The sequence below is a fragment of the Oryzias latipes genome, chromosome 8 (genome assembly GCF_053564925.1).
Source record: "Oryzias latipes strain Hd-rR chromosome 8, Olatipes_Hd-rR_3.1".
In the NCBI taxonomy this organism is placed as follows: Eukaryota; Metazoa; Chordata; class Actinopteri; order Beloniformes; family Adrianichthyidae; genus Oryzias; species Oryzias latipes.
Window position 1 is genome coordinate 25,032,602 of NC_136244.1, and position 12,503 is coordinate 25,045,104.

Genomic DNA, 12,503 nt, shown 5'->3' on the forward strand with positions numbered 1-12,503 from the left:
CACAGCTTGTTTACGTCATATAATTGTTTGCCACAAGGCGGCGCCAAAGCTGCGGTGCTTGTAGAAGCGGAAGAGAACGAAGCGCTGATCTCCAAACGCCCTGCACATGCCTCGTTCCATAAGTGTTTCAGTGCACATGTGTGTTATATCCGGGTAAAGCGTACGTGGGCTTCGCTTCGCCTAGCTTGATTTCTGGTTTACGAGCTTGAACTGATAAAATATCGATGAGCATTAGATGATGGAGTCCCGGATAGGATGAAGTAAAATACAACTGGTGCTTGTCTAACATGGGCGAAGGCGCATGTGGCTTACAGAGAAGCAGGCGGCTAAAGTAAAAGTAAGTCTTTAGCTTGGGATTTTTTTTGGCACGAGGCGTACTAGCACAATTTAGCTAACTAGCCTGTAAGCTAATCGTTTTTTAAATTAAAAATATCACACCCGTGCCACTTTTCGTCAGCCTTTTCGTAAATAAATCGATAATGTCTGACACCAAATGATCCTGCTCAGCTTTCCTAGACTATATGTGTTTTTTGTGACCAGCGACATAACAGATGGTGCAAAACATGGAACATAATGTACAAACATGGGAACTATGCGCGTTTTTGGGGGTGTTTTTACTTGAAATGTTTATCTATTGTAACCATAACTACAGATATGTGTTGTGTATTTAGCATTTTTCACGTTTCCTGCCAACATGACAGGGTAATGTTTATTTAACTAACGGGGAGACGTGACCCGTGCGCGTGCAGCGCTGGGAATGGGAACAACTTTATGTTCATATTTTGGGGCTCGTGCCGTTTTTATCTGGGAAAGAAACCATCGTGTGGCAGCAACTGCCAGGCCAAAAATCCGGCAAAAACAGAGGAATCAAAGGACAAGCTAACACCAGGAGAACAAGTTTGAGCCGGCTTTTGCTGGAGTGCATGTGGGGGCGAGGCCATGCTGGCTGCTCGCTGCAGATAAGCTATCGAGTCTCCAAGGACGGGAAGAACTCCGCCTAGATCTGCTCTCCAATTCCATTAGAGCAGTCTGAGCTAATTACACGGTCCCCATTAGTTTGTGCTTAGGTTGCCTCATTTGCCGTGCGCTGACAGCTTTGGGAGCATTGCAGGTATGGCTTATCTGACATCACCAGGAGTCTTATCCAACCACAAAGACAGTCTAAGGTTACTGATCTTTGGGCGACTCAGTCCTCCTGAGCCGTTTTACATAATGAGAAAACGCCGCTGCCAAGTTTAAAGACAGTGCATGACCTGTTCAGCATCACCTGCTATGTTTTCTTTGGTCTGACAGGTGGGCAGGATGGGGGAGCGGACCGTTGGCGGCCCCGTGGCTGCGATCTCTCCAGTGCAGCAGATGCTGGCCTCTGGCACTGGAGCCCTCCTCACATCTCTATTTGGTTAAAAGAGCTACTTCATGTTGTTTTAGTGGAGTTTTGCTTTAGTGGATTGTTCTCTGCTGCAGACTTTCCTCTTGGTTGCGATGATTGATCTGCTGAATTTGTTTACAGTCACACCGCTGGACGTTGTGAAGATAAGGCTGCAGGCTCAGCAGACGCCGTTCCACCAAGGTGAGGAAACGAGAGAGACGGTGGTTGTTCACTGCTGTTTTGTGCTATAACTTCACTGCTTTTATGTTTTTCTTTATTGTGTCCTGCTTTCATGTGCTGCTTCTTTGCTCCGTCCCGTAGCTTTAACCTGTGAACCGGCTCCATGGGGGGGTGCCAGCCGTCTTCACAAAAGTGAGTGTCTAAGCATTTGTGTGGCTTTATGCTGTATTGTTGAACTTAATGCTGTGAGATCCTAAATGTGCATTTATGAAATTTTTATCTGAAAATCCGGGGGAAAGGGTTTTTTTCTTCTGCTTATTTTTAGTTTATTGATTACTTTGATCCTGTGCCTCATAAATATTTGTAGAGTTGGTGGTGAAATTCTTTTTTTGGATCATTTTGAAATCAGTCCTAAAAAAACAGACAGAGTAAATCATTACAAGGACACATTAGAATTTTTGTCTGCTTATATCTGAAATGTCTTTGATCTATTTATATCTGAATTATGTTACAGAGCATTCAGGAGTTAATGGATAAACTGTGAGACCTATGGTCACTCGGTCAGCGCACTGCAGGTTTTTCTGTTCCTCTGATCCCCGCTTTGCTTCCCCAAACAGGGAAATGCTTCCTGTATTGCAATGGATTGATGGATCACATCTACGTTTGCCAGAACGGAACCAGTTGCAGCACCTGGTACAAAAAGCCCACACACTTCAGCGGGACTCTGGTGGGTCACGGTGCCTGGATGCTTGTGTCTGTAGTCAATATGTCACCCTCAAAACAAACTAAAATACTATTATTTTCTTTGCGACACAGGATGCTTTTGTCAAAATAACGCGTCATGAGGGACTCAGGACTCTGTGGAGTGGGCTGCCGCCGACGCTGTGAGTGTTATCTAAACAGTTGCAGAATGAACTAGTCAAAAACTACAGTTAAATGGCTAGTATTGATGATATGAATGGATGGATTGCTAAGTGGGAAAGGCAATTAAAAAAAAACATTCTTACTTTTATTCTGTTCCCACTATTGAGGATTTTTGTAAGGAAGTGTGAACGGAGTCAGAGCAGACTTTCTTCCTGTTGCAACTATTCCACCAATGCAGCTTTTCTTCCTCTTATGTGGTGTGAAGCTGAATGTCCTGTCCTTAAAGGTTTAGCTGCGTTCTAGCTTAAAAAGCCATTGAACGTATGTGAGTGACCCCTCCTAGACTTCTATAGAGAAAGTTGCACGGAAGTTTAAACTTTGCACGATGAGGATCGTGTTGCTTAATTTGTATGTGTGGAGGAGGAAACGGCAAACGGGTCTTAAAAATCCTTAATTTATAACTTCCGTTATCAAGACAACTCAAAAGTAAAGACGTTTGTATTTGATACTTTCCATCTTTTTAATCAAATTCATTCGCCAAATCTTTTCACATTCCCCGACTTTATTTGTTAGCTTTTAATTAGAGAAACAAAAGGTTTTTTTTTTTTAATAAAAGCAGGCTTAAGTTGTCAGATACTTTAAAATCATTGACATGTCTTTAGATAAACTGACTTGTTCTTCTCTTAGTGTATGTAACTCCCCCCTGAAACCTTCCTTTCCATGGGTGTAGGGTCATGGCGGTCCCAGCCACCATCATCTACTTCACCTGCTACGACCAGCTGCGGGACTTCCTGCGGTTCGGCGTGGGCCTCCAGGGAAGTTTCGTCCCTCTTCTTGCTGGAGCTCTAGCCAGATGTGAGTTCGCGTCCGCACAAACATCCCGGCAGTCCCGCGGCTTTCGTTTCCCTGACACTCTGGGTTTGTGTGGCAGTGGGGGCCGTGACCGTCATCAGCCCTTTGGAGCTCATCAGGACCAAAATGCAGTCCAGGAAGTTGTCGTACAGCGAGCTGCGAGTGTGCATCCGGTCTGCTGTGGCTCGGGGGGGCCCGCTGTCGCTGTGGAGGGGGTGGGGTCCCACCGTTCTCAGAGACGTGCCCTTCTCTGGTGAGACATATTAGAAAATGTCCATTCCTGCTTGTTACTCCTCAAATTTTGGAAAAATAATGTTTGAATTGACTTGGAAAAAAGGGGCTTGGACTCCCACGACATAAATCTTCATCCAAAGCCCTTTTCATACTTCTCATATTGTTACACTTTGGTTTATGATGTTTGTTTTTTTATCGCTTGGAAAATAAATGAATGCATAAAATTTAAAAAGAGCTTATTTCAATTTCCTGCTATTTAAAATCTTCTTTTCTTATTGCTTCATTGTACATTTTAAAACTTATTAAAGAAGAGTTTCAGAAATCTTTGCGTCTGTGAACATTTTAGAGCAGCTTTTATTAGTTTTATCATTTTAGCAAAATACTTTACCTTTTAGGCCTAAAAAGAACCGTTGTGTATTTTTTAAACACACTTTTTGCCTCCGTTGTCTTTGTCCCTCTGGGTTTTTTAGTTTTTTTTTCTGAGCACATGCTTTGTCTGTAGAGGTGCTTTTGCTGCTCTCGGCTCTTATCAGGAAAAGTTAAACAAACTGTTTTTTTGTTTGTTTTTTAAAGAAAAAGCTTGTGAGAAACATGGAGTCTGGTAAATGACACGTGCATCAGGGTTTAGTTTAGATTATCTGCAGCGCTTGAGTCCCTCCCGTGTTAAAGTCGTGTTGTCTTCCAGCTAAAGAGCTGCAGCTGCTGATGTGAATTAATCGTGAATTCTGGTGCTACAGATTTGGCAAAGCAACACGTTCAAACGCTCTGCTTGTGTTTCGGCAGGGTTGTACTGGTTTAACTATGAGCTGGTGAAGGCCCAGCTCTGTGAGCAGTGTGGAACGACTCAGGCCAACTTTTCAATCAGCTTCACTGCAGGAGCCGTCTCTGGAGCTGTAAGTACCCAGCAGTGATGCCGGCTCTCTTCGTGGACCGGCTCGGCTTTAGCTTCACCTTTGTAGAACTTTTTATTGGATCATGTGAACGAGTGAAGTCTCTAAAATACAAAACAGTTTGCGTCCTGACTTAAAACATCTTTAACTGTACAAATAAAGTTTGCAGGTTTGTGTGAGTTATTTTTTAGAAGGTTCCACCTGTGATAAGCGAGGGAACACAGAAACGGACATTGAGTTTCTTCGTCCTCTTTGACTCGGCTGTCGTTCCTGGAATTGATCCTGTTTGTTTTTTTCAGGCGGCTGCAGTGCTGACTCTGCCGTTCGACGTGGTGAAAACCCGGAGGCAGATCCAGCTGGGAGAGATGGATTCTCTTGGAGGTTTGTGCTCACACATACGTCCTCTCTGCAGTTCTGTTTTGAAGATTGCATTCTCACAAGAAGCCTCTTCCCTAACAGTCTCTGTAAGGAAAACCTCATCCACTCTGAACATATTGAAGGAAATATGGACGGAGTTGGGCTACAAGGGTCTTTTTGCAGGTACGCACACATTCTGCCCTTTCAATTATGAATATTTTATAAGTTTAAACACACTAACACTTATTAATTCCTATCCTCTCAGGTTTCATGCCCAGAGTGATCAAAGTGGCCCCAGCTTGTGCTGTTATGATAAGCAGTTATGAGTTTGGAAAAGCTTTTTTTCAGAAGGTAAACCTGGATCGACAGCGGTTGGTAACCTGAAAATCCACCAAGTTTGATCATCTGAAATGGGGCAGTCGATCCTTAGATCATCTGTCTTTTAAATTAAATTCTAAGGAAGTGGATGCAGTTTTTTCTTTTCTTTTTGTTTTTAACAACTGAGGATTTAGTTGGAATGGATCTACCTAAAGGTTTTCTCTCGTTACAAAAGGCCTGAAAAAAAATCCTGCAACTTCGGCGATGTTATGAAGCTTAAATGAGCACAAATCCTGTGTTTCAGTCAATTTTGCATTTGACTGATGTACACCGAACAAGACAAAATGCAAAGGGACGACCTGTTTATAAAGTTGGACCAGAATCCTCTCTGACCACAACGCTGTCCTCAATCCTGCATCACCCTGGAAAACTGCATGTTTTTGCAACAGGGAACTGCTCCGCGCTGCACGCCGCTGCGTCACAAGTCCAGGCAGTTATCTGCTGTGTAGATGACTGATATATGTTTTGTACCGAACAAACCCTTAGTTTTGTATTTTACTATTGCAACAGAAAAACTGTGAAAAAGAAGCAACACCCAGAACAATGTAGAGATCCCTGTTTCTCTTTGGTTCTTAAAGATCTTTATGGTTTAGTGTCGGATCTCTTCACTGAAAATGGCCGGTTTGAAGACAATGCCACTGATTTTACAGCATGTCTTCATTTGTGCATGAAGCATTGGGAACATACTGCTGTGAATACATGCATGTGTATGAAAAATCATGTTCTTTAGTGCTTTTACATTGATGATCCAACACAAAACAAAACTCCTATAAAAGTAAAACAAGAACTTGGGTTCCTGAAAGAATGTTTGCCTTAATTTGGAATATGTTTGTTTTGTATAAAGAAAAGTGTATTAAAAGATCTAAAACCTGTTTATTGGGTGCAAAGTGTTTTTCCTTTTTCTTAATTTAAAATACATTACAAGCCACAGTCACTACCCACCTCATCAAGCTCACCTGTCCAACTGCTCGTTTACGCACATTTTTAATCAGCCGGTCACACGGCAGCATCAGAATAGGGACGAAAGGTAATTGAATGGGGTTTTGAACGTGGCATGGTTGTTGGTACCAGAAGGGCTGTTCTGAGTATTTCCTGAAGTTGCTGATCTACTGGGATTTTCACCCACAACCATATCTAGGATTTATGGAAATGCCTTGTTGGTGCCAGAGGTCAGAGGAGAATGGCCAGACTTTTTCCAGCTGATAGAAAGTCAACAGGAACTCAAGGAACCACTGGTTCCAACCGAGGTCTGCAGAAGAGCATCTCTGACTGGACAACACGTCCAACCTCGAGGCAGATGGCCTACAGCAGCAGAAGAACCCACCGGGTACCACTGCTGTCCGCTAAGAACAGGACACTGAGGCTACAATTCACACAGACTCACCAAAACTGGACGGTAAGAAAAACGTTGTCTGGTCTGGTTAGTCTCTATTTCTGCTGCCACATTTGGATGGTAGGGTCAGAATTTGGTGTTAACAACACAAAGGCATGGGTCCATCCTCCTTGTATTAATGGTTCAGGCTAGTGGTGGTGGTGTATTGGTGTGGGGGATTGCTGCTGACCATGTCCAACCCTTTCTGACCACAGTGGACCATTTTCTAATGGCTAAGGTGCCATGTCATAAAGCTGGAATCATCTTAGACTGGTTTCTATTACATGAAAATTAGTTCTCTGGACTCAAATGGCTTCCACACTCACCAGATCCCCTACCAATTGATCGACCTTTGGGATGTGGTGGAACGGGAGATTGGCATCATGGATGTGCAGCTGACAAATCTGCAGCAACTTTGTGATGCTGTCATGTCAATATGGACAAAACTCTCTGAGGAATGTTTCCAGTACCTTGTTGAATCTGTGCCACAAAGGACTGAGGCAGTTCTGAAGGCAAAAGGGTGTCCAAACTCGTATTAGGAAGGTATTTCTAATAACTTTGCTGGTGAGTGTACATTAAACGGCAAAAATGATAGCCAAACATGAAATATAGTGTAAGTTCACAAAATGTATCTAATTCCATTGTTAAATATTTAAAAATTGCTCGAAGAAAGAAAAGATTAAAATAAACAATATAGTTAAAATATAACTATATACAGTACAAATAATACAGTTGTCAACCTGTGGCATTGTGCATGGTGTTATAATCCTTTGGTGTTACAACCAGTGACATCTAGTGGTCACGTATAGGAATAACTCCACCGACTGAGATCTCGTGAGCTCTCGCGATACTTTCAGCGTTATAAATGCAGAACCAGCAGTACGGAGGCCCTCTTTCATTCGGACTGGAGACACGATGGTGGGTGTGGATTTCACTATTTCTTCGTATCCCAATCCTTCAATTATCAAAAGCATCCTACATATTTTGTCACTTTTAAAGTAATCGGTTAGCTTTCTTGGGGTCCATCACTAAATTTTTAAAAGTTCTTGCGGGTTAAATTGTAGGGTGTCTAAGGTGCATTCTTGCCATTTCTCCAATACGTGAAAGGCAGGTCCATTCTTTAAACTTTTATTAATTACGAACCTATACATTTTACCGACAGTGATGGATGGCATATTGTTGCATTTGAAAAGTTTGACGCGCTAAATTAAACCGAAAGATGAGATTGTTGGCCTCCGCTAACGGCGTGGTGTTGCTAACAGTTAGCTTGAGAACAGCTAACGCGTTAGCCGGTAAGGTGACATACGAAGTGGGAACGCATTTTCTAACATTTGTTTAAAATGAAAACATGGATGAGAGATCTAGTGAAGTTATTGGTGCTAATAAAAGCTCTGGGCTCATGGATGTCTTTCCTCCACAGTCTCACCGAAAGTTCTCAGCTCCTCGTCACGGATCTCTGGGCTTCCTGCCCCGGAAGAGAAGCAGTCGCCACCGCGGTAAATGCAAGAGCTTCCCCAAAGATGATCCGAGCAAGCCCGTGCATCTGACCGCCTTTCTAGGCTATAAGGCCGGCATGACCCACATTGTTCGGGAGGTTGACAGACCGGGCTCAAGTAAGTAGTTCTGAATAAAGTTATTTTGTGTCTATGAAGTGGCTCTTTTTTAGTTAACAAATAAGGTAACCGTTTAGAATATGGTGATCTGCTAATGATGAGACTCTCGACGGGCGGACATAATGGGGTTTAACCCCTTGCTGAATGTCGTCTACTGAAAGCGTTCTGCCATGATAAATGCATGTACACGCATGCTGTTTGGTGGGGACAAAGGGTTTGTAAATGTTTGTGTTGTCACTTGCAGAGGTGAACAAAAAGGAAGTTGTGGAGGCTGTTACCATCGTGGAGACGCCTCCCATGGTCGTGGTTGGAGTCACTGGCTACGTCAGCACCCCTCGTGGCCTCCGCTCCTTCAAGACCATCTTTGCAGAGCACATTAGTGATGAGTGCAAGCGTCGCTTCTACAAGAACTGGTGAGTTTTATAAACATGGCTGTTAATGTTGAAGCAGATGTTAGTCGCCAGTGAGAATGAAAGAAATGGCGTTTTCACTTGGCGAGTCTAACATCCCGGTGGCCCCTTTGGCAGCTCCGCTCAGGTACCTGGTACCTCGATGAGCTCCGGGCTCCTCTGGCCAGTGGAAAGCGCTTCTTAGAAACTGTGCCATGAGCCAAAATCTTGAGTGATGCAGCCCCCCGCGTCCTCGTTGGAGAGGGCTGTCGCTTTCGCACTGTGTTCTTCCGCTGACCCCTATGGGGTTATGAAGGACCTGTGCAAATGTTTGTGTTGCTTGATGCTCCCAGGTACAAGTCCAAGAAGAAGGCTTTCACCAAATACTGCAAGAAGTGGCAGGATGAAGAAGGCAAGAAGCAGCTGGAGAAAGACTTTGCCTCCATGAAGAAGTACTGCCAGGTCATCCGTGTCATTGCCCACACACAGGTCAGTACGTCCGGCTTGGTTCATCATTTGTATTTTGTCAGTGACGAGACCACGGAACCTGCGCCAGGCATGGCGCCTGATCAGTTATGAAGATAGTTTCCATGCTGCCTTCCTTCTGAGACGAGTTTTCACGGAACTCTTGTACAGAATCGGTTCATAAGCTTTATTTTAACACTGTTTTTTTTTTTCCTTTGGTGCAGATGCGTCTGCTGCCGCTGAAGCAGAAGAAGTCTCACCTGATGGAGGTGCAGCTGAACGGGGGCACCATCTCTGACAAAGTGGACTGGGCCCGTGAGAAGCTGGAGCAGGCCGTGCCCGTGAACACAGTTTTCACTCAGGACGAGATGATCGACGTCATTGGTGTCACTAAGGGTCACGGATACAAGGGTATGCATTCCCTGTTTTTTTTCTCTTGCCTGTAGCTTTAAAGCTTTCCAGATGTATTAAAGATGACTAAATGACTCGTAGGTGTTACCAGCCGTTGGCACACGAAGAAGCTTCCCCGCAAAACCCATCGTGGTCTGCGTAAAGTGGCCTGCATTGGCGCCTGGCATCCTGCCCGTGTGGCCTTCTCTGTGGCTCGCGCTGGTCAGAAGGGTTACCACCACCGCACAGAGATCAACAAGAAGATCTACAAGATCGGCCAGGGTTACCACACCAAGGACGGGAAGGTTGTCAAGAACAACGCCTCCACTGAGTATGATCTGTCCAACAAGAGCATCAACCCACTGGTACATACCTTCAAAGGGAAACGGTTCACATTTAACAAGACGAGTGTTGGTTATTCAGTTGTGGTTTTTCTTTAGGGTGGATTTGTCCACTACGGACAAGTGGCCAATGACTTTGTCATGGTGAAGGGCTGTGTTGTGGGAACCAAGAAGAGGGTGCTGACTCTGCGCAAGGTGAGAACTGTTCCTGAAAGGTTCACATGTTCAAGTCCCACTCCAGTTATCTTTGGTCTGCTTCATATTCACAAGCATTTATACTCAGAACTGCATTCTTAAGCTTGCTGTTCTTTGAGTCCTCATCACTAACATCCACAGGGGCTTGTTAAGAACATTGTTGTGGGTTGGAGGAACCGCTTTCTCCAGAACTCCTTCGGTGCAGACGCCTCTCAGATGCTGAACGTGTCCTCTTTTCCTCAGTCTCTGCTGGTGCAGACCAGCCGTCGCGCGCTGGAGAAAATCGACCTCAAGTTCATCGACACGACCTCAAAGTTTGGTCACGGCCGCTTCCAGACCATCGAGGAAAAGAAGGCCTTCATGGTAAATTTTCTGAATCATGCAGAAGTAATCTGCATCGACTGTTCCTTCAGCCTCTCTGCACTGTTCGTAACCTGGTTCATCCTGCAGTGTGAACTCTGGTTCCATTCCAGTGCCATAGTAACCCCCAGTAGGCAGGGGAGCAGTGCCTCCTTGTGGTGGCTCCCTGTTCACTCTCTGGGAACACGGCAGCTTCTGAGCCAGCAGCAGACCTGGCTTTTGACATCCTGCTGATGTAGTCTCTCTTGTCCACAGGGACCCCTCAAGAAGGATCGCATTGCCAAGGAAGAGACCGCCTGAGGCCCCTGACTTCAAACCACATCTCTGCTGCGCTCTCTGTCATCCATGTTCATCTGCAGAGTTGTTTAATAAAAGAAAAACCGAGCATTGGCGTGTTTGTAAACTGTTTTCTTTAAGAGTACTTTTGGAGCACAGAGGAGCAGAATTCCAGCTTCTATGCTTAAAAGCTCTAGACTTCATTTTAAAGTTCTCGCTGGATCCACTGCTGCCTTAAGAGTCCTTGTGCTGCGATTGGCAGTCAAAAGACTTATTAAGCCCAAACACTTTTGACCCATGATTGCAGAGAAAAACTCAGTTTCAGCAGGTAATGAGACCCTGAGAGACTGGTCATTAAGAACATGGGTTATCTGCATAAAAAGCGAGGAGGTGGGATTGTTGAGGATTTTCAAAGTTTCTACACTTTCACCTGCAGCTGACGGGATTCAGGACTGAGAAGCAAAGCAGTTTTTACACCAGAGGATCTTTGGGGGCAGTTGGCCCTGATAGTGCAGCGCGGTGAGGCTCGGTGGTCAGGAGCTTCATGGAGACGGCCCGCTGTTGCATAAGCCGCTCCAGAGGCTGCGACCTCTGCCACGCCACACACAAGCAGCGTTTGGCTTTACATAACGGCATTGCTGAATAAGCCGCTCAGAACCACTTGACATGGCCTCGTCGGTCCTGTCCACTCGAGGCCGGATGTCCCAGCAGCAGGGGTCTGCATGACGGCCATGTTTTTGCTCCAACGGAATAGTATCGCCCATGTGGTTCTGCTCCTGAGGGCTTAGTGGAAGGTCACGTCTGGGCCTTCAGGTGACTTTATATTTTTATTTTTTAAGAGGCTTTCGCTACCTTAATTTTAAACTTTTTGTTGACATAACTAGTATTTTGTTGGACGCTGTAAATAAAGTAATTTGAAATTTTAAAATGCAGTAATTGTGCAGATTTTTTTTCTTCATTTGTTTAAAGCGTTTGTCAAAAACTGCAGCCAAAAGTAAACATGTCAATTGAAACATTTTTCTCCAGTTTTAGTCTCATTTGGATATTTTGTGGTAAAAAGTACAATTAAGTCACTTTTTTAATTCAAGTTGTTTTTTAAACTTCGGGTCATTTTTCAGCTTTTATTTTGTTAAACACCTTAAGATAGTTGACTGGTTTTTACTTTGTGTGTAGTTTAGGTAATATTGTGATACTTCTACATCTAAGCATCCTCATGCACCAGTTTATTATTGCTTGCATTTATAATTTTTGTGGGACTTCCAGATCTGGATTGAGGGATTTAGGGTTTAGCTGTCACCACCCTGAGTGCTCTGATCTCCACAGGCTCTACTGTCATTTTCCCTTTCCCGCCTTTCGCTGGTATTTCTCCAGTTTCTTATGGTTCTTCTTCCTGATGTTGCCACATCCATTCCACCAGCTTTTCTCTGGTCTTAATCTGCCACTACAATGTCTGGTTGGTTCTTCCTTTGGAGCTGTTTTTTTATTTGATTTTTTTTATCATCTTTTGGTTGATTTGATGGAAACACTTGTGTGTCTGTCAGACAACAGTGTGTCAGGGTCCCAAAGTGCAGCGGGGGCCTCGCTCCAACTCTCTTGACAGCAGCTGTCGTTCATGGGACAGCAGCCAGGTAAGCAGGGTGCATGCTGGGACAGCAGAGAGAGCACAGCCCAGCATTTGATGTATGTGCAGAGTTGTGCGCTCGTCTGCATGGAGTTGCGCACACTCTGTGTGGCTCTGCTGAGGTCTGGCTGGCACAGAATCAGGGGCGGGCTGTCCTGCAGAGGGACATGGGGGGCTGGTGGGGGTGTGCAGTCCAACAGGGGGACAGGCTGTTGGAGGGGACGACCACGCGGTCAGGGCCATCATCACACCCAATGGAGGCTGGAGGCGAAAACTGGTTCAGCGCAGGCTGGCTGTGAAGAACAGCATCCACATGGCTTAACATTCATGCAAATATTATTTATTCCCATCAAATAA

General features: G+C 44.7%; 2 protein-coding genes and 2 non-coding genes across 6 annotated transcripts; all 4 read left to right on the top strand.

Moving 5' to 3' along the window:
• The first annotated feature begins 45 nt into the window (after positions 1–45).
• Positions 46–5,996, top strand: slc25a39 (solute carrier family 25 member 39). 3 transcript variants are annotated; one of them, XM_004071160.4, is made up of 12 exons: positions 46–337; positions 1,294–1,399; positions 1,511–1,570; positions 1,691–1,741; positions 2,167–2,276; positions 2,366–2,433; positions 3,144–3,268; positions 3,345–3,518; positions 4,283–4,392; positions 4,689–4,770; positions 4,849–4,929; positions 5,012–5,996. In XM_004071160.4, the coding sequence occupies exons 1-12, from the start codon at positions 302–304 to the stop codon at positions 5,128–5,130; spliced, it is 1,122 nt and encodes a 373-aa protein (XP_004071208.1). In that variant the 5' UTR covers positions 46–301; the 3' UTR covers positions 5,131–5,996. The 3 variants fall into 3 exon arrangements, with proteins under 3 accessions (XP_004071208.1, XP_020560714.1, XP_011476089.1); XM_011477787.3 differs by having other exon boundaries at positions 186–1,111; XM_020705055.3 differs by lacking the exon at positions 1,691–1,741.
• Positions 5,997–7,301: 1,305 nt separating this feature from the next.
• Positions 7,302–10,634, top strand: rpl3 (ribosomal protein L3). The gene is made up of 9 exons (XM_004071159.5): positions 7,302–7,414; positions 7,917–8,109; positions 8,354–8,522; positions 8,852–8,987; positions 9,188–9,374; positions 9,456–9,718; positions 9,794–9,889; positions 10,133–10,252; positions 10,505–10,634. The coding sequence occupies exons 1-9, from the start codon at positions 7,412–7,414 to the stop codon at positions 10,547–10,549; spliced, it is 1,212 nt and encodes a 403-aa protein (XP_004071207.1). The 5' UTR covers positions 7,302–7,411; the 3' UTR covers positions 10,550–10,634.
• On the top strand, positions 9,020–9,113 carry LOC111947846 (small nucleolar RNA U83B). The gene has a single exon (XR_002873796.1). It is a non-coding gene; the product is annotated as a small nucleolar RNA U83B (small nucleolar RNA).
• On the top strand, positions 10,308–10,438 carry LOC111947844 (small nucleolar RNA SNORA54). The gene has a single exon (XR_002873794.1). It is a non-coding gene; the product is annotated as a small nucleolar RNA SNORA54 (small nucleolar RNA).
• Positions 10,635–12,503: the final 1,869 nt, after the last annotated feature.